Source organism: Pseudophryne corroboree, chromosome 7 (assembly GCF_028390025.1).
Source record: "Pseudophryne corroboree isolate aPseCor3 chromosome 7, aPseCor3.hap2, whole genome shotgun sequence".
NCBI classification, from domain to species: Eukaryota; Metazoa; Chordata; class Amphibia; order Anura; family Myobatrachidae; genus Pseudophryne; species Pseudophryne corroboree.
Window position 1 is genome coordinate 503,296,255 of NC_086450.1, and position 26,658 is coordinate 503,322,912.

Genomic DNA, 26,658 nt, shown 5'->3' on the forward strand with positions numbered 1-26,658 from the left:
CACATGACATATATTTTTCTCTTTTTGAAATGTTTTAGGAAGTGGCAGTTATTGGTGACTGCCAAAGGGTGGACTGTCAAACTCAGAAAAATATCATGATGCACACTGCCATATTTGCACCTCATGCGTGTCCCCGCTGCGCGTACATGCGCTCTCCCGTGCGTGCGCATACTCGCTGTTGCGTGCACCCGCAGGCGCACGGTATGCGCATTTACGGTAGAGTTTGTGCGCGTCTAGCGTGCGACTCGATCGTTACATATTTTAGCCATATAATGTATTTTGTAGATTATGGTCCCTTTGATAGAATCTGAAAGTTTAGTTAATGTAGCATGTTCATGGACAAAGAGATCCCTCTTTGTTTGATACGAAGGGTCAGACAGGGGTTACGCAGTGGTGTTTAGTATCCATCGGAAGAGTATTTAATTAGCAATATTCCGGTGTTGGTTTGAAGCGGATTAATCGCTCGTGCGAATAGTTATGGACATAAGAAGTTTATGGACTTTTACTATTATTTGCACTTTATTATCCATGCGGCGGGAAACCTAGTTTCCCACCCACCTGAGCAGTTGGAAATAGTCACAGCCCACCTGTATGAATCAACCTATGACCTTTTGTTATAATGCGAAGACGAATTCCTGTGTCCAATGAACAATAAGAATATAGGGACCATTGTACTGTATTGTGTGCAGTGTATATAAGGGTCACCGTCCCCAGGCCAGCCAGTACTCTCTCTTCAACAGTAATCGCTGATAATTGGAGGACTGGATTCCGGTTGCGCCTGCGTGTGATCCCCGTATGGTATGTTTCTCTGTTGCCACTTTGTTACCCGTATATTGTTAGCCATTCACACTTAGTCTATGTATTTGTAATGCGATCGTTCTCTATTGTGTATATTACTGTCTAGATACTCTGTTAGAATTATATGTTAGTTTGTAGCGTATGACTTGTGAACTGTTTCTCTTTTCGAAATAACTTAAGACTCTTGTTAGTAAAAGGTGTTGGATCCTTAACACGGTATTGTGTGTTCATTATATTGCAAGGGGTAATAGGAGCGTCTCAAACCGCTCAAACAGTGTTATATCGCTACAGTGTTTTAGTACAAGGTTTACAGCATAAGAACATCCTTTCTGTGTGTTACATACAAGGTTTACTGATTGTCATCTTGCGAGCGTCTGCGCCGCTGGTGATCTTCTCGTGGTCTCGAGCGTCCGCTACGCTGTTAGCGTATCATTACGGTAGTCGGCAGCCTATAGCGTGCTTGCCTCTACGCAAGCGAACGTGCCGCTCATGCGTCTCATCCACGGCTGAACGTCTGGTACGCAAAGTGCGTACCCTTACGGTACTACATACTCCAATAGCGTACAAAGTCTCTTAACCTTTTAGAGTGTTTAATAAGGTAATAAATATCAGCATTCTCAATAGATAGATAGATAGATAAATAAATAGATATGAGATAGATAGATAAATAAATAAATAGATATGAGATAGATAGATAGATATATGAGATAATTAGACAGACAGACAGACAGACAGACAGACAGACAGACAGACAGACAGACAGACAGACAGACAGACAGACAGACAGACAGACAGACAGAGATACGTATACACTCTGTGCCCCTTTCAATCCTTCTCACCTCCACCAAATCCTCATAGAAGACGTAGAGAATTTGATGTTTGTCTTTAGCCTTCCACCAGCCAATTACATGGTCAAACCAACTTCCCCACGCCACTGAAAATAAAAAGGATTTTATTTTTAACGATTGTACCTCGCCCTGACACATGCTGCTTTTTTAATGCGGTCGAGATGGGGAAATATTGCCCATAATTGCAATGTGGTTATGTAACTTACGGCTTGCAATTATACTACAGGGGCTGGTATGGAGCTTACCAGCAAACCCTGTCCCGCCTAAGGATTAGAAGCAAAAGTAATAACTACCGCCATCACTTTGCTTCCGTGTTTGTACGCTGTGGCTCTAAGGCACATCAGACGGCGCATGCATCAGTGTGGGGGCGGTGGTCAGGCATCCTGAGGATCCCTTTCCAGTAGTGATGAGCGAGGTTCGGTTTTACTCGGTTTTACTCGGTTTTACTCGGTTCTCAAAACGGCATCTTATTGGCTATCCAAAACACGTGACATCCGTGAGCCAATAAGATGCCGTTTTGAGAACCGAGTAAAACCGAGTAAAACCGAATCCGCTCATCACTACTTTCCAGTAAAATTCACAATGGAATAGCCCATATGCTACTATAGGTTAACGAATAACTCCCAACATGACCCATTCCAAGAGGGACAGAATGTTCTGCTCCTGGACTTTCTCTCTTAATTTGTAATTTGCCATCACCAGTGTTGAACTAGCCATTTAATAAGAAAGGTGTCTCACCACAGATGAGGGCAAACATAGATTACGAGGGAAGTCCAGGAGCAGAGCATTCTGTCCATCCTGGTCCTGGAGAGGATCATGTTGACCAACGAGAAGCTCCAGAATGCTTTACATTGGCAGATTTTGCAGCTAAGTTGTCCCCATGGAAAGCTATTGGGGGCTGCTTGTATTGATCTGCAGCATGGCCATGTCCACTATCACACAGCGACTACAGTGACTGATGCCCTGTGTTCTACTTCATCTGCTGGAACCCAAAGACTGTCCTCTCTCAGAGCAGACCTAGTACTGCAGAAGGACCTAATGCCCCGTTTGAGCTGTATAGGAGAGCCTGACCATCTACAGTGTTCAGTTCCTATGGTGGAAACATTTATTTTGAGGACATTTATTTAATAAGGAGTCACAGCTTGAACAGCCTGAGGGTCATTACCAATTATAGTCAACCCTTTGTCTCACCATTTCCTGCCAGGAACAATGAGAAATATTCGTCCCAGGTTCCAGGCTCCGGCATGCCCTTATTCATCTTCTGGAAGTGAAAGTATGAAACCATGCAATCCTTTGCATTCCTAGCTACGTATATAATCTGTCGGGAAGAGGAAGAGCACACATACAATTACGCAAATCGATACGAACATTATTACACATTGCGCAAAGCCAAGCCAGTTACACCAATGTCAGGAACACAGCAGAGGTTAGTCAATCAGGAGAAATTAAGTCTCAACAACTTATTAAGGAGCAGTTAGAGAGGCCACAGTAGAGATCCTATGGGGTTTCTGTTGTCTCCCTGAGTATGGGGACTAGTAGGGCCACCTCTCAGAGTCTGTGTTTTTTGCCCCTGTAGCATCTGTGAGTTTATGCTAAGGTCACTAAAAGCCCTGCCCTGGTGTACAGTCACGGCAGCCAACAGGGGGGGACTGTGGGGACCTGTGTCCTGGGCCCTTACCGCCAATACCTGTAGAGCTGCACCAGTCTGTAAATCAACAGCAGTCTGATGCGCAGGGAGAACAAGCCTTTTCTGAGCATCAGCTCTCTGTAAACCGTTCCTGTAGGTCCGCAACGCTCCACCTATATGTAACGTCACAATGTATGACATCACATAGGGGTGAAGCAGTGTGGCAGAATCTTTTTTTTTCCGGAGGGAGGGGCCCTGTCTATTTTGACAGTCCTGGGCCCCATACTTTCTGATGGCAGCCCTGTGTACAGTCATGAGTCTGAATGAGATGCCTACTTGGCGCACCTTTATGTGCCACCATTGGTCACATGATCAAAACCTGCACCGGCACTGAACGGGATCCCGGGTACAAGGCAGCAGACAGATAGAGGTCATTCTCTGCACATCAGCTTAGAAAGAAGGGATATCAATAATAAATTAATAAAAACATAAATAATAATTTGGGTCAGGAACAGAAGATGCTTCTCTCTCTCTCTCTCACCTTCGTGTTCTTCTCCCAGAAAGATGGCGGCATCAGCTGTATTGGAAGATGAGTTTTGAGGAGACGAGGAGACTCCATTGCATTGGCTGCGTCCACTCCTTAAATATACAGAAGGACTTATTAATCCCAGGGTTTCCTTCTAATACTATATCACTCTCATTGTAGCTAACATTCACACCCACCTGCGTCACTGTCTGTGCTAATCTGGGAAGGAGTGATAGGGCATATGGGGTATCTCTGGAAACAGGGGGTAGATGAGGGTATTTGTAGGATGGAGGGAGGGGGCAGATGGAGAATCTGTGGGAAGCAGGGCATGGAGAGAATGAAAAAATACTAACCTATGTCTGGCATAGACTGGTCCTCTTGGGTCCATGTGGGCATCTAGGGGTTAAAAAAAATGCCTGTCACTCAAGCAGAGCTCATAGACTTTAATGGAGGGAAACAAATACCTGCAGTCTACCAAAGACCGCAAGGCTAACTGAGGTCACTCTTGTGGGTGACCTCAATTAACCTTGCGGTTTGCGGTAGACTGCAGGTTCCCACCCATAGACTTCAAACTGTATTTTTTGCCCTCCATAAAAGTCTATGAGCTCTGCTTGAGTGACAGGCCACGAGCACACAGCCAATCAGGAAAGTGCTATGAAGTGGCGCTCCCTGATGGCTGGTGGGTCTCCAAGTGACACAAGTCACGTGGAGACCCAGCTTTCGGGAAAAGGGGACCCATGTGTGTACACATGGATCCCCTTACGTCCGCTGGTTCGGGTTACTGCATTTTTTTTTAACCCCTAGATGCCCACATGGACCCAAGAGGACTGATCTAGGTTGAATAGAAGTGAACAGGTACATTATGGATTTCTACTGGAAAAGGGGGCAGAATCGCTTCATGGGATAGTACAGTAGGTAAGTAAATGTAAGTGTGCCAGTATGTTTTATTAAAGTTATACTCTGTAAGGTGTGCGTGTCTTGTTTTTCTTGTAATATTCTTTTACAGGTGGAACTACAGGTACCAGCAGGCCCTTTAATGACCCGCATGCTGGTACTTGTGGTTCTCCAAGTACCAGCATGCGGGGGAGGCTTGCTGGGACCAGTAGTTCCGCAGGTAAAAGACAACATTTAGTCTTAATTTTACACTTGGGTTATCAGCCTGACATTCACAGCCCAGGAATGCCGGGGACAACCCCGGGCTTCAGGCCTGACCCTTGGTTGCCTGGAGGGGGGGAGATGCCTTTATTGGGGGGGGGGGTCCCACTCCCCCAGGGAACCCCAGCCAGGGCTGACTAGTTGGGGGAAGGGGTAATGCCAGAGCCGCAGGGACCTATATAAATGTGTGTCCCCGGTAGTGCAGCCCGGTGCTGGTTCCAAAAATACAGGGACTCCTACATCTTCCCATATTTCCCCCCCTTCCCCCGGTATTTTTGGAACCACCGTTTGTTAAAATACCCAAAAATTTTTTTGACTAGAGGTCACCTGTATTTTAACACATCTTTTTTTTTTTTTTTTTAACTGTTTCAGCACTTCAGAGTGTGAGAAGGTGCGAGTTGGAATTTGCCTGAAAACTCGCATCGCATTACGGGCCTAATTCAGCATCAATCGATGAAATGCGGAAATTGATATTCGCCGATTTCTGCACTTCCGCGCATGCACGCCGTTGGGCACATGCGCGATGATTTAGATTGCGATCACTACTTCGTAGCATGAGCTATAGATGTGTTGATTAACATATTTTGTGCATGACTGTATATTTATGTGCAAAAGTCTTTCCAATGTGATACTGAGAATCTTTTTGAATTTATATATTTAAAATTACAGTTTTATGGAATACATGAATTTTTGTAAATATCCACTGTATGAGTGAGTATAGTGCTCCAACTGTTGTTCACTTTGGTTTCTGTAGACGTTTTTAAGAGTGTCAGCTAATCTTTGGTAGCTACAATATTCTAAACAGTGGGTGAGAAGCAGCAGCGCTCGGTAGCGCCCCCTGTATGTACGCGTCGGTTACCTGATGGCATAGGCTTTGGATACAATTCTATAAACGGCACTTTGGCATAGCAGGGAGCACGCATGCTCTTCTCCACATCACCCTGTAGAAGAATCAGGTCCACAATCTCTTGCATCCATGTGGTACCTGTAAGAAGAGGAGATGAGCTGAGCCGCAGTCTGGACACCCCCCACCCCCTCCTCCCCTGTTTAGGGTCACGCATATCAGCGACACACCAGCTCCTGGTGGTTTTATTCCAATGAAAGGAACATAACACCCATTATTTAGGCTTTAACCCTTTGTATTAAAGGGTCGCTGCCTTCTACGGGTAGAGCCCGAAAGAAAAACTACACACTGGGATTGTCTGGTGAAATCTGCCCCATTTCAGGGCAGCACGGATGGTGTAATGGTTAGCATTACTACCTCACAGCACTGACGTCATGGGTTCAAATCCCATCATTGCGCCAACTGTGTGGAGTATGTATATTCTGCCCGTGCTTGCGTAAGTTTCCTCCAGGTGCTCCCGTTTGCTTCCACAATCCAAAAATATACTGGTAGGTTAATTGAATTAGGACAAAAATGAACCCTAGTGTGTGCGTGTAGTGGTTCTTATCTGCCATCAAAAGTTCTAGGTTTCTATCAGCAACACTATATGCTGCATTTATATAATTGTGCCCTGTCTACCATTAAAGCCACTATACACTGCAGGGGGCAGAGCTAAACGTCACCATGACCCCCATCCTGCTGTTTAAAGCCGCTATTCCCTGCATTTTACAGTGTGGGGCGATGCTTGGAGAATGTGATTTACATCAATGTAAATCACGTCATCTAACCTCTGGCCAGAGCTGTCGAGTCTCCCACTGCAGCCCACTTTCCTTGAGACTCCACTCCAGGAGAGACAAGCACGGTAGCCTGGCAGCTGCTCTGGCGATATTTTATTGGTAAATAGCTGCGATAAGAGGTTTTATATCACTATGAAAACTGCGGATAGGAGGCCTGATTCAGTTTTGTTAGCAAACCAAAAAAAGCACACCAATGGGCAAAACCATGTGCACTGCAGGTGGGGCAGATGTGACATGTGCAGAGAGAGTTAGATTTGTGTGGGTTATATTGTTTCTGTGCAGGGTAAATACAGGCTGCTTTATTTCTACACTGCAATTTAGACCTATCCCACCCAAATCTAACTCTCTCTGCACATGTTACATATCTGCCCCACCTGCACTGCACATGGTTTTGCCCATTAATGTGCTTTTTTGGTAAATAAGGCCCAGAATTCGCCCACTTTGCCTCTCATAAGTAAATAACCGCGATTATACTGAAATGTAATTTACTCTAAAAGCGAATACTTAATATAATAACACTTATTACTAGGGCGCAGTGCAGATGTAAGCAGCTCGGCGGTTTTCGCTAGTTATAATAATATAGGGTGACTTGAGGATCGTTATACAGGAAAGCATGTGCAAATAATACTAATTTAATTCATTAATCATTAGCAGAATGTAAAATTACATGAAACCTAGTTTATGAGTACGATATAATAGCAGCCTGCCCGCAATCCCATCACCAGCTGTAAGTAGACCCCGGCGGCAGTGTGTGTGTCCTATGCTAATAATTATACTGTTACTATTTGCTGACTCACCATTACAACAACTTTTATTACGGTTAGTCCTGCCAGGTGCATCCGGTTGTGTAATATGTGATAATAAGCTCTCATCACAATGAGTACCACGCCGATGGTTACATTGTAACCTATAATTTAAATATAGTATCACGTATCGGAGAGCGGCATATAAAACTGCTGGGAAACATATCACAGGAGCATGTTAGGTTAAAGGGAAACTCTAGCTGCAGATTTATTTTCTTTGCCTTTTGATATGAAAGACAGAGGAATTCTGGGGCCGATGTATTAAGCCTGGAGAGGTGATATGTGCCAGGTGATAACTCACCAGCCAATCAGCTCCAATATGTAAATTGACTGTTAGCAGCTGATTGGCTGGTGCGCTATCACCTTCCACTTATCACTGCTTTATCACTTCTCCAGGCTTAATACATCTGCCCCTCTGTGCTTTGGATTCAGCGGTGTCTACAGAGCCGTTCTGTTGGCGTAAAAGCTACAAAATAAACATATCCACCTTTACAGCAGATTTATCTGCAGGCGGAGATCCCCTTAAATTTCAGAGGTCCCTTGAATAAGGATGTCTGCAGCGTCCCTACAGCGGTCATATCAGAGCAGATAGAGAGCATAGACTCATGAAATAAGCGGGGGGGGGGGGGGGCAGAGTTATCTGGCGTACAAGGAGTTAATGTCGCCCAGTTTGGGGTCACTCACCAGCTTTAGGAAATGTAGAGATAAGGACGTCGTCTTCACGGGCCTGAAAGTTATAGATTTTGTCCCAGATTTCGCAGGTGCTCTCCAGAAGCGGGATCCCGTCCACTTGCCCCAAATTAAGCCTGAGGTGCTTCAAGATCTCCGTTAGCTGAGCCATCGTTTCTGGGTCCATTTTGGAAGGATCCATTCTGGATATAAAGATATTGCATTGTGAGAATAGAACGCAGTACGAGCTTCTAGAACCAGGACTGTGCTACCGGTTATTACAGCCCCAATGTCCGACAGACCCTAGATCCCTGCTTGATGGCAATTTCATTCATCATCACCATCATCCATAACGTGCCACAAAACTGCGCAGTGCCAGATGGTCGATGTACTAAATCATACAAAAATCTAATCCTGCTTTAACACGGGACAAGGTCATAGAAAGGTTGCCGAAGACGGTACAGAGAGGAGACAGAGGGTAGAGGGCCCTGCACTCAAGAGCTTGCAATCTAGTTGTCTGTCTCGTGTCTTAAGATGGGTACACACTAGGCGATATATCGGCCGTTTGAGTGAATGGCCGAAATATCGCGAGCCCGTCGGCGGGTGTGCAGCCACGATATGTCTGCGAATGACGTAGTTCACCGACATATTGCGCCAGCTTTGCAGCACAGCCAGCCGATGGCAGACATACCCAAAGATGGTATCCGGTCTTTAGGTCGGCAGTCTAGGTCGACATTCACTAGGTTGACCACTGACTGTCGACAGTAAGTAGGTCAACACTTAATGAAGGTCAACACATGACTAGGTCAACAGATATGGAAGGTCAACATGGTCATTAGGTCGACAAGGCCAAGTTCGACACACAAAAGGTCGACACCATTTTTTTGTGGGTTTTTTTTTTTTGGGGGGGGGGGGGGGTTCAGGACCTTTTCTCCAAGTGGGCATAGAGTTGGTTCTAAACCTTGTGGCGAGCGTAGTGAGCCACCGTACCCGAACCATGTTGAGCCCCGCGAGGGGACGCGTTTCAACTGTTGGTGGTCCCAGATGGAAATTCAGGTCAAACCCCCCCAAAACTGTGTTGACCTTTTGTGTGTCGACATTCCTCATGACCATGTCGACCGTCCATACCTGTCGACCTAGTCATGTGTCACCTTTCAGTCAGTGTCAACCTACTTACTGTCGAACTTCAGTGGTCGACCTAGTGACTGTCAACCTAGACAGGGTCGACCCAATGATCCACACCCCCTAAAGATATGTCAGCATATCTGGCGGTCAGCGCATACACGTGCTACAGGGTTCTGACGTCACAGCTGGACGGGCAATACTCAAATGCTCACCCAGCTGAATAAGAGGACCGACACATCGAGCAGCTGATTGGTACGTGTGTATACTTACCTGAATGGGCCGCTCTGTCTCTCTGGGGTGTCCCCAGCCTAAGGTCAGCGGAGTTATTACTACTGACGGCGCACAAAGTCATTACAACTCAATGAAAAAACAATAATTAACTTGACCTCATTTGATCTTGATAACAGGAAAATGGTTTGTACTTAAAACATAAAAAAGTCTTTTTTTTTTTTTTCATTTTATTTCTGACGCTCCAGTACTATTTCTACGCTGCAATTTAGATTTCAGTTGGAACATCCCCCACCCAAATCTACCTCTCTCTGCACGTGTTACATCTGCCCCACCTGCAGTGCAGCACGGTTGCTTGCTTTTCTTGCTTTGCTTACAAACGCCAATCAGGCCCCCTGTTTGGAAGTGATTGTTAGCGATTGCACTGACCACACCCCTTTCCCCCCTTGGATCTGTGCCCGGTTGAGGGGTGCACACCTGCTGCAGCATTAGCGTATTTTCGGGCAGCAGCTGCGTCCAGAAGCTACGTCTCCTGCGTCTATCGGTGAATCAGCCCCACTGGCTGGAACAGTCTGCATAAGTGTTCTTTGTAATACAGACAAATCTGTTGGCTGTTTAGTTAGGGCAGGAGTGGGGAACCTTTGTTCTACCAAGGGCCATTTGGATATTTATAAAATCCTTCGAGGGCCATACAAAAATCATCAACTTAAAAATTAGCCTGCCCCCAGTCAGTAGTTATGCCCCCAGTCACTTGTTGTGCCCGATTAGATTTGCCCCCAGTCAGTTGTTATGCCCCATTAAATATGAACCCTGTAGTTATGCCCTATTAGATATGCCCCATTAGATATGCCCCCTGTAGTTATGCCCCATTAAATATGCCCCCTAGCAGTGCCGCTCACACACACACACACATTAAAAGAAAGAAAAAAAAAACCCCACAATGCTCACCAGCCCTGCTCCTGCTTCCGGACCGCTGCCCTCTCTCTCCTCGAAACTATGGGAGAGACGTCATGACCTCTCTCCCATAGCGCCGCACAGCCACATATGTACACTGCCTCAGCCAACAGCTGGAGCTCAGGAGTGAGCTCCTGTCTCCGGCTGCTGGTGAGGAGCTGGGCGCCCGCTGGTGGTAAAATCTCAGCGGGCCCTCGGCATCTCCTCTCGTTTAGGTGAGCATGGCCGGGCCAGATCAAGTTGCTTTGAGGGCCTTATGCGGCCCTCGGGCCAGAGGTTCTCCACCCCTGAGTTAGGGGAATACTATTGCGAGTCACTTGGAGGCATATTTATCACAATCTGCATTATTTATGCAGATGTGATAAATATGTTACGCCTAAATTCAGAGATTGAAAATGTATATTTTAATGCAAATGTATGTAATAGCCAATTTCGCACAGCTGGTGATCAGACACCAACTGCACATGTGTATGCACCGCAATGCGTAGGCGCGTCCCATGACTACAAAGCGGATCGCCGTTCAGCGATGTGTTTATGCGAAGGATCCATTCGCACGGGCGAACGCAAGGAGATTGACAGGAAGAGGGCGTTTGTGGGTGGCAACTGACCGTTTTCTGGGAGGGGTTGGAAAAACGCAGGCGCGTCCAAGTGTTTGCAGGGCGGGTGTCTGACGTCAGTTCCGGTCCCGGACAGGCTGATGTGATCGCAGCGGCTGAGTAAGTCCTGGGCTGTGCAGAAGCTGCACAAGTTCTGTTTGTACAGCTCTAATACACATGCGATCGCACACTTGCACAGCTAAAATACACTCCCCTGTAGGCGGCGACTATCTGATCGTAGGGCTGCAAAAATCACTGCCCAGCGACCAGGTCTGAATTACCCCCATAGTGTTTTGTCTATTTCATGATTTGGTAGAATTATAACTCATGGAAAACTCCCCTGACAATCATTCTAATATGATAATTCCTGAACGCTAAAGTTGTATTCAATTAGCTGCAGGGTTTAGCTAACCCCACGGCTAATTGAATACCCCCCTAAATACAGATTTTAATTGAAATGATACAATGAATATAGCGCTCAACCCCTACATGTGCTATTTGTTGGTGTACCCAAGGCCGGTGCTAGGGTGTTCGGCGCCCTCCTGCAAACTATACATTTTGAGCCTTTCTACAAACACAGATGTGGCCGATCTCATCCTACCCGCAAGTGACCGCATCGCTTTTTTAACTAGCTGTGGCCAGTTCGCGGGAGCGTACACACCATGCAATTGTATGGAAAGGTGGGTGACAGGGAAGGGTGGCAGGAGAGAGAGGTGATGGGGAGAGGAGTGGGTGACAGGGAGAGGTGATGGGGAGAGAGGTGGGTGACAGGGAGAGGGTGGCAGGAGAGAGAAGCGCGTAACAGGCAGGGCCGGCCTAGCTTATTTTTTTGGTAAGCAAAAATCAATTTTGGTGCCTCTTGGTGGCGGCGCGCACTACAAAATGGGTGTGGTCTTACAAGAAGGGGTGTGGCTACACAATTGTACCCCCAGGGGTACAGGGCCAGGGTGACAGGGAAATAGCGAGTGACTGACGCAGGGGTGACAGGGATATAGCGGATGACTGAGGCAGGGTCGACAGGGAGATAGCGGGTTACAGGGAGATAGCGGGTGACTGAGGCATGGGTGACAGGGAGATAGTGTGTGACTGAGGCAGAGGTGACAGGGAGATATTGACAGGGAGCAGGGGCACACTGACACACATTGGCCCTCATTCCGAGGTGTTCGCTCGCTAGCTGCTTTTACCAGCATTGCACACGCTAAGCCGCCGCCTACTGGGAGTGAATCTTAGCTTAGCAAAATTGCGAACGAAAGATTCTCAAAATTGCGAATAGAAAATTCTTAGCAGTTTCTGAGTAGCTCGAGACTTACTCCTACACTGCGATCAGTTCAGTCAGTTTCGTTCCTGGTTTGAAGTCACAAACACACCCAGCGTTCGCCCAGACACTCCCCCGTTTCTCCAGCCACTCCCACGTTTTTCCCAGAAACGGTAGCGTTTTTTCACACACTCCCATAAAACGGCCAGTTTCCGCCCAGAAACACCCACTTCCTGTCAATCACATTACGATCACCAGAACGAAGAAAAAAACCTTGTAATGCCGTGAGTAAAATACCTAACTGCATAGCAAATTTACTTGGCGCAGTCGCACTGCGGACATTGCGCATGCGCAATTAGCGGAAAATCGCTGCGATGCGAAGAAAATTACCAAGCGAACAACTCAGAATGAGGGCCTTTGTGCAGGGACAGCTGGCAGCCACGCAGAGACACATACCTTTTCACCTCTGTCATGGGGCTGCTACAGCTCCCTGCTGTCACCACATGATGCACTGTTCCCTCTCCCTGTTTCCGGGCATCAGGGGAGGGCTGGGTGCCGGGAGAGGGCTGCGGTGCATGGAGAACCGTGTACAGAAAGGGCGGGCGTCCACGGCGTTATAGAGAGTGAGTCACAATGACTCACTGTCTGCAGCAGCGTCCTCTACTGTCTGGCGCTCTATGCGGCTGCATAACCCGCGTATGCGTCTGGACGGCCCTGGTGACAGGGAGAGAGTGACAAGAGAGTATGAGAGTGAGTGGGTGACCAGAGAGAGAGGTGATGGCCAGGGAGAGGCAGCAGGTGATAGGCAATGTTCCAATTAGCTTAGTCTTTAATGACTTACCTTCCGTAGTGCTGCCTCTCCTCCGATTCTATTTTTCTTCTACAGCGTCACAGAGAGATCTTCCAGGGACCGACTGGGCACAGGACAGGTACATACTACCCCTGCACCCCCTACCCCCATTGCCCTGATGCCCCCTCCCCATACACTACCGCCGCTACCCTGCACCCCACACACTACATTGCCGCTACCCTCCACAAACTACACTTGCCTTCTCTGGCTGGCTTCTTTCTTCACGCAGGAGTTGGTCCAACGGTCAGAGGATGCAGCAGCCGGGAACAGATAACAGCAGAGCACCGGAGCAGGTGAGTATTCCCTTTTATATTTTTTTGTGCTTGCACCACTGGGTTTTCAAAGCAGAATAGCCAGCGTGCAGAACATATTTTTAATATATGCCACGTACCCTCCCTCCCCAGTACATCTTGTTTATATGCCACTTTCACCCCTCCTCAGCACACATTAATATGACACTTCCCGCCCTTCCTCAGCACACATTAAAATGACACCCCCCCTCCCCATAACACAGACATGTCCCCCCTCTCCAGCACACATTAATATGACCCTCCTCCCCAGTGAGCACACATTAATATGACCCCCACCCAGCACACATTAATATGGCCCCCCCCTCCCCAGCCAGCACACATTAATATGGCCCCCCCTCCCCAGCCAGCACACATTAATATGACCCCCCCTCCCCAGCCAGCACACATTAATATGACCCCCCCTCCCCAGCCAGCACACATTAATATGACCCCCCCTCCCCAGCCAGCACACCTTAATATGGCCCCCCCTCCCCAGCCAGCACACCTTAATATGGCCCCCCCTCCCCAGCCAGCACACATTAATATGACCCCCCCTCCCCAGCCAGCACACATTAATATGACACCCCCCCGAGCCAGCACACATTAATATGACCCCCTCCCCAGCCAGCACACATTAATATGGCCCCCCCCCAGCCAGCACACATTAATATGACCCCAGCCAGCACACATTAATATGACCCCCCCCCCCTCCCCAGCCAGCACACATTAATATGACCCCCCCCTCCCCAGCCAGCACACATTAATATGACCCCCCCTCCCCAGCCAGCACACATTAATATGACCCCCCCCCCAGCCAGCACGCATCAATATGGCCCCCCCTCCCCAGCCAGCACGCATTAATATGACCCCCACCCCCTCCCCAGCCAGCACACATTAACATACCTCCCAACATGACCCTTTCCAGGAGGGACAGAATGCTCTGCTCCTGGACTTCCCTCTTATTATATGATTGCCATCACCTGTGCTGAAACACCTTTCTTATCCATTAACCTGTTCAACACAGGTGCTGCCAATTATAAATTAAGAGAAAAGTCCAGGAGCAGAGCATTGTGTCCCTCCTGGAGAGGGTCATGTTGGGAGGTATGCATTAATATGACCCCCCTCCAGCACACATTAATATGACCCCCCCAGCCAGCACACATTAATATGACCCCCCCCCCCTCCCCAGCCAGCACACATTAATATGACCCCCCCCTCCCCAGCCAGCACACATTAATATGACCCCCCCCCTCCCCAGCCAGCACACATTAATATGACCCCCCCCTCCCCAGCCAGCACACATTAATATGACCCCCCCCTCCCCAGCCAGCACACATTAATATGACCCCCCCCTCCCCAGCCAGCACACATTAATATGACCCCCCCCTCCCCAGCCAGCACACATTAATATGACCCCCCCCTCCCCAGCCAGCACACATTAATATGACCCCCCCCTCCCCAGCCAGCACACATTAATATGACCCCCCCCTCCCCAGCCAGCACACATTAATATGACCCCCCCCTCCCCAGCCAGCACACATTAATATGACCCCCCCCTCCCCAGCCAGCACACATTAATATGACCCCCCCCTCCCCAGCCAGCACACATTAATATGACCCCCCCCTCCCCAGCCAGCACACATTAATATGACCCCCCCTCCCCAGCCAGCACACATTAATATGACCCCCCCTCCCCAGCCAGCACACATTATGACCCCCCCTCCCCAGCCAGCACACAATAATATGACCCCCCCTCCCCAGACAGCACACATTAATATGACCCCCCCTCCCCAGCCAGCACGCAATAATATGACCCTCCCCAGCCAGCACGCATTAATATGACCCCCACCCCCTCCCCAGCCAGCATTAATATGACCCCCCCCCTCCCCAGCCAGCACACATTAATATGACCCCCCCTCTCCAGCCAGCACGCATTAATATGACCCCCACCCCCTCCCCAGCCAGCACACATTAATATGAAACCCCCCCTCTCCAGCCAGCACGCATTAATATGACCCCCCCTCCCCAGCCAGCACGCATTAATATGACCCCCCCTCCCCAGCCAGCACGCATTAATATTACCCCCCCTCCCCAGCCAGCACACATTAATATGACCCCCCCTCCCCAGCCAGCACACATTAATATGACCCCCCTCCCCAGCCAGCACACATTAATATGACCCCCTCCCCTCCCCAGCCAGCACACATTACTATGACCCCCTCCCCAGCCAGCACACATTAATATGACCCACTCCCCTCCCCTCCCAGCACACATTAACATACCTCCCAACATGACCCTTTCCAGGAGGGACAGAATGCTCTGCTCCTGGACTTCCCTCTTATTATATGATTGCCATCACCTGTGCTGAAACACCTTTCTTATCCATTAACCTGTTCAACACAGGTGCTGCCAATTATAAATTAAGAGAAAAGTCCAGGAGCAGAGCATTGTGTCCCTCCTGGAGAGGGTCATGTTGGGAGGTATGCATTAATATGACCCCCCCCCCCCCCCCTCCCCCTCCCCCTCCAACACACATTAATATGACCTCCCCCCCGCCCCCCCCCCCCCCAGCCAGCACACATTAATATGATCTCCCCCTCCCCAGCCAGCACACATTAATATGATCTCCCCCCCCTCCCCAGCCAGCACACATTAATATGACCCCCCCCCAGCCAGCACACATTAATATGACCCCCCCCAGCCAGCACACATTAATATGACACCCCCCCCCCAGTCAGCACACATTAATATGACCCCCCCTCCCCAGCCAGCACACATTAATATGACCCCCCCTCCCCAGCCAGCACACATTAATATGACCCCCCCTCCCCAGCCAGCGCACATTAATATGACCCCCCCTCCCCAGCCAGCACACATTAATATGACCCCCTCCACAGCCAGCACACATTAATATGACCCACTCCCCTCCCCAGCCAGCACACATTAACATACCTCCCAACATGACCCTTTCCAGGAGGGACAGAATGCTCTGCTCCTGGACTTCCCTCTTATTATATGATTGCCATCACCTGTGCTGAAACACCTTTCACCTGTTCAACGCAGGTGCTGCCAATTATAAATGAAAAGTCCAGGAGCAGAGCATTGTGTCCCTCCTGGAGAGGGTCATGTTGGGAGGTATGCATTAATATGACCCCCCTCCAGCACACATTAATATGACCCCCCCAGCCAGCACACATTAATATGACCCCCCCCCCTCCCCAGCCAGCACACATTAATATGACCCCCCCCCTCCCCAGCCAGCACACATTAATATGACCCCCCCTCCCCAGCCAGCACACAATAATATGACCCCCCCCTCCCCAGCCAGCACACAATAATATGACCCCCCCTCCCCAGCCAGCACACATTAATATGACCCCCCCTCCCCAGCCAGCACGCAATAATATGACCCTCCCCAGCCAGCACGCATTAATATGACCCCCCCCCTCCCCAGCCAGTACGCAATATGACCCCCCCTCCCCAGCCAGCACGCATTAATATGACCCCTCCTCCCCAGCCAGCACGCATTAATATGACACCCCCGCCTCCAGCACACATTAATGACCCCCCCTCCCCAGCCAGCACACAATAATATGACCCCCACCCCTCCCCAGCCAGCACGCATTAATATGACACCCCCGCCTCCAGCACACATTAATGACCCCCCCTCCCCAGCCAGCACACAATAATATGACCCCCACCCCTCCCCAGCCAGCACGCATTAATGACTCCCCCCTCCCCACTCCCCAGCCAGCACACAATAATATGACCCCCCCCTCCCCAGCCAGCACACAATAATATGACCCCCCCCCTCCCCAGCCAGCACACAATAATTTGACCCCCCCAGCCAGTACACATTAATATGACCCCCCCAGCCCGCACACATTAATATGACCCCCCCCAGCCAGTACACATTAATATGACCCCCCCAGCCAGCACACAATAATATGACCCCCCCCTCCCCAGCCAGCACACATTAATTTGACCCCCCCCTCCCCAGCCAGCACGCATTAATATGACCCCCCCCCCCAGCCAGCACACATTAATATGACCCCCCCCCCCAGCCAGCACACATTAATATGACCCCCCCCCCCAGCCAGCACACATTAATATGACCCCCCCAAGCCAGCCCACATTAATATGACCCCCCCAAGCCAGCCCACATTAATATGACCTCCCCCAGCCAGCCCACATTAATATGACCCCCCCCCAGCCAGCACACATTAATATGACCCCCCCCCCAGCCAGCACACATTAATATGACCCCCCCCCCAGCCAGCACACATTAATATGACCCCCCCCCAGCCAGCACACATTAATATGACCCCCCCCCAGCCAGCACACATTAATATGACCCCCCCCCAGCCAGCACACATTAATATGACCCCCCCCCAGCCAGCACACATTAATATGACCCCCCCAGCCCGCACACATTAATGACCCCCCCCCAGCCAGTACACATTAATATGACCCCCCCAGCCAGCACACATTAATATGACCCCCCCCAGCCAGCACACATTAATATGACCCCCCCCCCAGCCAGTACACATTAATATGACCCCCCCAGCCCGCACACATTAATATGACCCCCCCAGCCAGTACACATTAATATGACCCCCCCAGCCAGCACACATTAATATGACCCCCCCCCCCGCCAGCACACATTAATATGACCCCCCCAGCCAGCACACATTAATATGACCCCCCCAGCCAGCACACATTAATATGACCCCCCCCCCCCCCGCCAGCACACATTAATATGACCCCCCCCCCCGCCCCAGCCAGCACACAATAATATGAGCCCCCTCCCCATCCAGCACACATTAATATGCCCCCCCCCAGCCAGCACACATTAATATGCCCCCCCCAGCCAGCACACATTAATATGACACCCCCCCCAGCCAGCACACATTAATATGCCCCCCCCCCAGCCAGCACACATTAATATGCCCCCCCCAGCCAGCACACATTAATATGACCCCCCCCCCCCAGCCAGCACACATTAATATGACCCCCACCCCCACCCCCTCCCCCTCCAGCACACATTAATATGAAACCCCCCCTCTCCAACCAGCACACATTAATATGAAACCCCCCCTCTCCAGCCAGCACACATTAATATGACAACCCCCCCCCCCTCCCCAGCCAGCACACATTAACATGACAGTTTTTCTTCCCCTCTCCAGCCAGCACACATTAACATGACAGTTTTTCTTCCCCTCTCCAGCCAGCACACATTAACATGACAGTTTTTCTTCCATTAACATGACAGTTTTTCTTCCCCTCTCCAGCCAGCACACATTAACATGACAGTTTTTCTTCCCCTCTCCAGCCAGCACACATTAACATGACAGTTTTTCTTCCCCTCTCCAGCCAGCACACATTAACATGACAGTTTTTCTTCCCCTCTCCAGCCAGCACACATTAACATGACAGTTTTTCTTCCCCTCCCCACCTCTGGTCTGCAGCAAATTGTACCTGAGCCTGTGCAGTGTCTGAGCTCTTCTGTGTGCCGCCCTGTGGTGTGTGGCTGCTCCTCTACTCACGTGCAGGCTCCTCCAGCACTGCACACAGGAAGGTGCACCACGTGACTTCCTGTGTTTTGGTGAATCCACGGAGGGGAGAGGGGGTGGATCTGAAGACTGCTGTCTGTGTCTTCAGAGTCAGGGGGCGGGAACAGGGGAGGATGGGGGCGCTGCTGTCTGTCTCCAGCTCCACGTGCAATGGGAGGAGCAAGGAGCAGAGGGAAGGGCCCTGACACAGGAAATCTCCACACTGAAGACTAGAGCGGCTGCCGGCGCTGCTGCTGCCTGTCAGTGTGACGGCACTGCGCATCAGCAAGTCTGCAGAGCGGGGAGAGCGCCTCTCTGGACCAGCGCCATCCTGCTTCGCAGACCTTGCTGAGTGGTTTGTGCCGGCGCTGGCCGGGAGGTACTCCTGAAAAATGCAAAGGCATCGCCGCTGTGTGATTCTTTTGCACTTCTGCGGCGGGCGGCACTGACATGTCTGAGTGCCTGATCGTAGCTGTGCAAAATTTAGCACAGCTACGATCAACTCGGAATGATCCCCATTAACCAGACAGTTCAGTGCTGCATCGTATGTATTCTTTACTGTGTTTTAAACATTCAGCAATGCATGGCTTAGGGTACACAAACATGTCATAATACATGTCAGGGATTGAAATGACAAAAAGAGAGAATTCCGAGAGATGCTGATAAGGTGAAATGATAATGATACACGGTGTATTACCAGAGTCTGTGCCTGTAGAATACTCATAAACACTGATAGGATGGGCAGGTTTTTATGAATGTTCCAAACAGTGCCGTAACTAGACATTTTAGCGCTGTGCGCAAGAAACAGCATTGGCGCCCCCCCCATATTTAAAATAGGGCCAGTGCACACCATAGGCGTACAACAAAAAATTGGGGGCATGGCTTCATGGGGAAGGGGCTTGGCCACAATATAATACCAAGTCATATTACACTGCACAGTAGTCTCCATTATTCAAATTACACTGCACACTAGTTCCACTTACACACATTACATCAAGTAGAGTCCCCTTTTACACATTACATCAGGTAGAGTCCCTTGTCACACATTACACCAGGTAGAGCCCCATTTTACATATTACTCCAGGTAGAGTCCCCTTTCACACATTACGCCAAGTAGAGTACCCTTTTACACATTACGGCAGCTAGACTCCTCTCTTACACACTGTGGCAGGCAGAATCCCCATTTACACATTACAGCAGGCAGAGCTCCCTTTTACACATTATGGAAGGTAGAGCCCCTTTTTTCTCATTATGGCAGGTAGAGCCCATTGAACAAAACAATAGAGGCACCAACACATCTGCCTCAGTGACATGCCTTCACCCCACTTAGGAGCACTCCCCTGTCAGGCAGATTTTATTGGATAGTGGCTCCAACACTGAGCAGTGACTGTATCCTGCTGTCACTCTTAGTGCAGAGTCTGGCTCTCTACCTCCCTTTCCAAGTGCTGGTCTACTCCAACCTTTACATTTCCATCCCCCACCGTATGCCACAGTAGTACCCCTTATATACAGTATGCCACACAGTAGTACCCCTTATATACAGTATGCCACACAGTAGTACCCCTTATACATAGTATGCCACAGTAGTACCCCTTATATACAGTATGCCACACAGTAGTACCCCTTGTACACATTATGCCACACAGTAGTGCCCCTTACAGTATGCTACACAGGGATATATTCAATTAGCAATGATAACGGACTTTTCACGTGAAAAGTCCGGTTTTCGGGTGAAAAAAATGACTTTTCACGTGAAACGCAATTACAGCCTATTCAATTATCCTGGAAAATTTATCGGTGATCATTTTTTCACTAATTTCACTTCACCTACTCTGAAGCAGGTGAAAAGTTGGGTAAAGTCACTATTTTAAGGCAAAAATGTTTGGATATGGTACAGAACTCCTGGGACACCCCCCTTAATGACTAATTAGGCACGTTGAAGTTTTTAATTATTTTTAATTGGCCAATAATGACATGTCATTTTTGGGGTGAAAAAGTAACAAGTGATGGAAATTGGGGTTCAAGGTATAAGACAGGTATATTGGGGTGCTTTATGAGTGGGACAGGTGTTTTTTAGGCTTGCAGATGGGAGTAATCGGTCTGTTTCCACTTTTTTTTAAAGTACCCTAAAATGACCCAAATATATACTTATACCCATTTTCATGTACCCCAAATTTAATGAGAGCATTTATTTTGCTAAAAAAAACTTGCTTTCTATCATTTTTTTGCATTTTTAAAAAAATGCATATAACAGCCATTTCACACAATTGAAGTCCCCCAAAACTCTCTAATGTCATCTCTAACGCACTTCTCTTCTGTTTTCCTATGTTAGTTTAGCATTTTTTGGGGTACAGGCTGATTTCCCCATTTTCACCTGCACTTTTCACTGCAAGAATTTTCACGTGAAACCCGGTCGGAATTGAATAGGTCGAAAAACGGAGCGTTTCCGCTGCAATTTTCGTCCGATTGCCGCGAAAAATTTTCGGACGAAAAATTGCAGCAAATTTGCGGATAATTGAATACCCTAGACAGTATTACTGACAATTTAAAACACTAGTAGTGCTGAAAGATCAGACTTAGGAAGGGGGGGATTATAAATATATTGAAAAACAATAAATTAATAATATTAATATATCTTTGTTTATTCTAATAGCCACCCTCCTCCCCCCACTGCCTAAGTCTGATCTGGGAGCATAGTTGCCGACATTCTGGCTGCTCTCTGCGGGAGAGAGCAGCCAGGTCGGCACAGCAAGGGGGCAGGGGAGGGCTGGATGTGGCCCGGAGGCGGGACGGGGGGCGGAGCAAGGCGGGACGGTGGCAGAGCAAGGGCGGGGTCTCGCTGACGCCCGCTTTAAACCACGCCCCCTGCTCTGTAATGCCGCGATCTCCTGCATTACACTGCAGGGGGCGTGGCTATGATGACGCGATTCTGCAAGGGGTGAGACTCACCGATGTGGCGCCCTCCTCCCGGGCCATATGCATCCTCTACATCGTCCTGATCAGCAGCTCCTGCTCCCTCCCTCCCACCCGCAGCCGCAAAGCTCTCAAGCAGCTTAAGAACCCGCGCCACTTGCGGGACCACCCTGCACACCGACTCCGGGCCGCACTGCTTGGTCAGGTCCTGTAGCTCGGAGCCCGGGCTCTTTGCTATGCTGAGCACATCGTCCAGGGACAGGAAGGCCGGGATCAGCAGCCACACAATCTCCTGCTGCTCCTCCATCACCGAGACAGTGCGTCTCATCACACTGAAAAGCAGCAGTGTGCTAGGGTAGGCGAGCGTCCCGATCGTTCCTCTCTTAAATCTGTGCCTGTCACCTACGGCGATGTATTGGCAGCAGGGGGGGTTTCTACAGTGTGATATTGTTTTTCTACAGTATATACATATGCTTTTCTATTTAATAATATGTGCTATATTTTGTTACTGCCTCCAACAGCTTTCTGCTTATACTTTTATCTATCTTAGATAGATAGACAGATAGATAGATAGATAGATAGATAGATAGATAGATAGATAGATAGATAGATAGATAGATAGATAGATAGACAGAGCCGGCCCTAACCAATATGATGCCCTAGGCAAGATTTTGGCTGGTGCCCCCTAGCACCACCCCTGGTTCCGCCTCTGACCTTGCACTTCTTTACCAGAACCATCACCCCTCAGCCATAACAGTCCTTATTTTGGTGTTTGTACCCCCTATATTTTAAATAGGAACAGTTCGCACATTTGGCGCACAGCCCAAAAAGGGGTGTGTTTTTGCTGGCAAGGGGCATGGCCACACAATAGTAACCCCAATTCCAAATACGCCACACAGTACTGCACTTTATTCACATTTGATCATGCGATAGTTTCCATAATTAATATTACATCCCACAGTAGTATCATTTTACCTTATAAACGTTACTCCTCACAGTAGAGCCCCTTATTCACATTACATTACACTGAATTGCTCCTTATTCACATTACACACACTACACCCTATTGCTCTTTATTCACATTAGACGACACAGTAGTACCCTTTCTATACGCAACACCACATAGAAGAGCACCTTAAACACATAATTCCACACAGTAATGCCACTAACACATATGAGACACATTATTAATGTCCTTCTAAACATAATGTGCTTACACATTATGACAACCTTTATTAATGCCCTTTTACACAGAATGTCCCTTACACATATGCCGCACATTATTAATGCCCTAATACACATAATGACACACATAGTGCCCCCTACACATTTGCTGCACATTGTTAGTGCCCCTATACACATAATGACAAATACAGTAGTACCCTGTTACACATACTGTATGCCACACATTATTAATGCCCTTATACACATAATGACACATAGTGCCCCTTATACATATGTTGCACATTAATGCATTTTTACATGACACACATAATGCTCCTTACACATATTCCGAACACTACTGCACAACCAACCCACTCACATGCACACAGCACTCACACTGCTGCTAACACTGTGACCTCTGCCTCTGCTTGGATACAGATGTGTCCTCATAAATCTTGCCTCAGTGCTAACGTCGGGCACATTTTTTAATGAAAATGCATCTTATTTGCATTGTTATGTGGCTAGGATGCACAAGCAGCTTCTGCTGATTAAAATGATATACAGCATGCCTTTATACTGTGTGAGACTGTGGCTGTATCTGCATATGAAATGTTACACACAGAATATAGGCATGCTGCATATCATTTTAATCAGCAGAAGCTGCTGATGCCCCTGGGCATATCAAATGCCCTAGGCAATTGCCTAGTTTGCCTATAGCTATGGCCGGCTCTGTAGATAGATATACACATGTAAGGAACCTCCCCTTCCTATATACACTATATTTAGTCCTCTGGGGCCCCCCTTGTCTAAAGTACCCCAGGCCCCCTGGAGCCTTAATCCGGCCCTGAGTGTAGGGAACTATGAGGAAGGGTGTAGGGAGCAGTGAGTGTAGGGAGCAATGAGGGTGGGTGGAGAGAGCAGTGAGTAACAGACGGTGTAGAGCACAGCAACGGAGGGTAGGAGTAGAGAGTACTGAGGGTGGGTGGGGAGCATAAAGGATGGGTGTAAGTAGCAGTGAGGGAGAGTGTAGGGAGCAGTGTTGGTGAGTGTAGGGAGCAGGCTTACCTACTTTGCTGCCTCCTCCTCCGGGAGGAGGCAGCGTTGTAGGTGAATGGGGGGCGTGGCTGGCAGCAGGATGGGTGGTTCGGGGGCGTGGCCGGCAGCAGGATGGGCGGTCCGGGGGCGTTGCATCAGGGTCACGTCATCGTGACTCCATCCACCCCCCGCTGTGCTGTTGCTGAGAAATGAGGCGCTGCATAGCAGGGGGCGGAGCTACGATGACGCGATTCAGCGCGAATCGCGTCATCGGATCCCCTCTGCCCGCCTACTTGTTCACTGCTGCGGGCGGCCGAGGGGGAAAGCGGGAGGCTTGCCCACCTTTCTGGGGGGCCGGGAGGGTCACCCGATTTTCGGGAGCCTTCCGGCCATTCCGGGAGGGTAGGCTAGTATGGTAGGGAGCAGTGAGTGAGGGTTGTTATAGACAGCAGTAAGGGAGGGTGGGAGCAGAGCTGTTTCTTGCAATTATTGCTCCCAGTGTGACAGGAGGGTGGGTTGGGTCCAAGCAATAGGTATCTAGCGGTGGCATGACGTCAGCAGATGCCAGCAAGGGTTGGGGGCTGGCAGGCAGGTTGATCGTAGATGTGCTAAATTTATCACATCTACGATCAGTCACACTGACATGTAGGGGTCGCCCAGCACGGGGCTAGCCCGCCCCATCGCACAAGTACAAAAACATCGCACAGTGGTGATGTTTTTGTGCTTGAAGTGTAGCTCCCGGCCAGCGCAGCACCTGCGTACTTTCAGGAGCTACTCGTCGCTGCCCTGGGTCGCAGCAGCTGCGCGTGACGTCACGCAGCTGCCACGGACCGCCCCCCTCCCCCAATGGTCCAGGCACGCCTGCATTGCTCGTACCGCGCCCTCTAAACGGCGGCCAAATGCCACTGGCCCGCCCAGCGACCGCCTCTGCTGTCGGCTATCTGGCATGCACCGGCGCACTGCGGCAGCGGCGCATACGCAGTTCAGACCCGTTCACTGCTGTGCGAAAACGCACAGCAGCGATCGGGTCTGAATGACCCCCAATGTGCGTAGCCCAGAACTTACTCCTACAGTGCGATAGAAACAGGCTGATCGGGGCCGGAGCTGACGTCACACACCCGCCCTGAAAACGCCTGGGAACGCCTACGTCTTTCCTGACACTCCCAGAAAACGGCCAGTTACCACCCACAAATGTCCTCTTCCTGTCAATCAGCCTACGCACGCCTGGCGATCAGAAAAGACACAGAGTTTTTGGCAGTTTGGCCTAATGTCTGCGCACTATGATCCGTACGCATGCGCAGTCCTTCGATAGTCGGGCGCTGTGCGATTTCGCACATCGATCAGGTCTGAATAAGGCCCTATAACCACAAATATATAATGATAACTGAACCCCCAAGTGTTTGATACTGATAAAATATCTTCCAAATGAGAGGCGTTGGTAGGGTTCGGAATTTAATATCACTCACTTGACCGACACCGTCGTCCCGACAATTGTTATTATTATTATTATTATACTACAAGTATTTTTAACCCCCCCCCCCCTCCCCCTAACCCTCTGGGGTGGCGGCTAGGGCTGAGTGGTGCTGGAATTCCGGTTTGGTCACTTGACCACCAGCATCCAGTCCGTGCTTTCAGGAATCTGGTTGGTGCAGTTCAGAGATGAACTTTCTTCCATTACAGCAAATGTTGATCTTCCAGATCAGTAATTGCAACAATCACCAAAAATATAGAGTTTGTGCACATTAAGTTGTGGTCAAAGAACCACAATAGTGTAAATCCCTGTGCAACAATGCAATAAAGTAAAGCAGAGACTGTGGATTGTTCTAGTTTTATCTAAATAAGTAAAACAAGGAGCTGACCCGAGTACAGGTAGGTGGGAGACTCTCTCAGAGCAAATATAGCAGTAGGTCTGCAGCTCCATGCACCGCCCACATCCACGGTGTGTACTTACCTGAGTGAGTGCCCTGGTCCTCTGCTTTCCACCACCTCTCGTCCTCTTTCCCCTGCTGTTGCTGATCCGCGTCCTCCTCCTTTCTCTCTCCCTGTACCTAATTCTCCCTATATGTGTAATCTCATTATTGCCAGTACTGTGAATTTCTCATATTTCCTAATATCTCTCCTCCTTCTCCTCCTCCTTCTCCCCACGCCCATAGCAGGCATCCCCCCTTCCTTCCCCACTACTCCGCCACTCCTACTTACAACTTTTTAGCTCAGAGCTGTTTTGTAGACTTTTGCTGCAAATGTTATTTCATTGCTTGGAGACAGCCATTGTGAGTGCAGCATGAGATGAGAGAGTACTAATTCTGTATAGACAGAGATCAGCGGTGATTAGAGAGAGGCTGTGGGGAAAGAAATACAATGTAACAATGTTATTATTACTCAATCTTGTTACTTTTAAAAATGCAGTTCAGGCACTTGCAGTACCTAGGGCGGGATCGTGATTCGGTATGCGATCCTGGCGGGTGGGTTGACGACAGTCACAATACCGACGCTAACATCCCAATGGTCAAGCTCCCGACAGGGGTGACGTAAGTATTAATATCCCCCCCCCCCTACCCCTACGTTACTGCAGCCTAACACTAACCTCCCC

The 26,658-nt window shown here is 49.3% G+C and overlaps 1 protein-coding gene across 4 annotated transcripts in view; it reads right to left on the reverse strand.

Moving 5' to 3' along the window:
• The window catches only part of LOC134945811 (sulfotransferase 1C4-like), a 53,390-nt gene extending 27,205 nt beyond the window's left edge, over window positions 1-26,185 (reverse strand). The window contains exons 1-7 of one of the 4 annotated variants that reach the window (XM_063935321.1): window positions 18,883-19,089; window positions 12,721-12,978; window positions 8,122-8,309; window positions 5,814-5,939; window positions 3,815-3,912; window positions 2,838-2,964; window positions 1,638-1,732 (exon numbers count right to left, since the gene is read on the reverse strand). In XM_063935321.1, coding sequence (XP_063791391.1) covers window positions 1,638-1,732; window positions 2,838-2,964; window positions 3,815-3,912; window positions 5,814-5,939; window positions 8,122-8,309; window positions 12,721-12,737 — 651 coding nt within the window. In that variant the 5' untranslated portion in view covers window positions 12,738-12,978; window positions 18,883-19,089. Of the gene's footprint in view, window positions 1-1,637; window positions 1,733-2,837; window positions 2,965-3,814; window positions 3,913-5,813; window positions 5,940-8,121; window positions 8,310-9,501; window positions 9,550-12,720; window positions 12,979-18,882; window positions 19,090-26,019 lie in introns of those variants that run through there. The other 3 variants (XM_063935323.1, XM_063935322.1, XM_063935324.1) reach the window with 3 other exon arrangements.
• Between the last annotated feature and the right edge of the window lie 473 nt (window positions 26,186-26,658).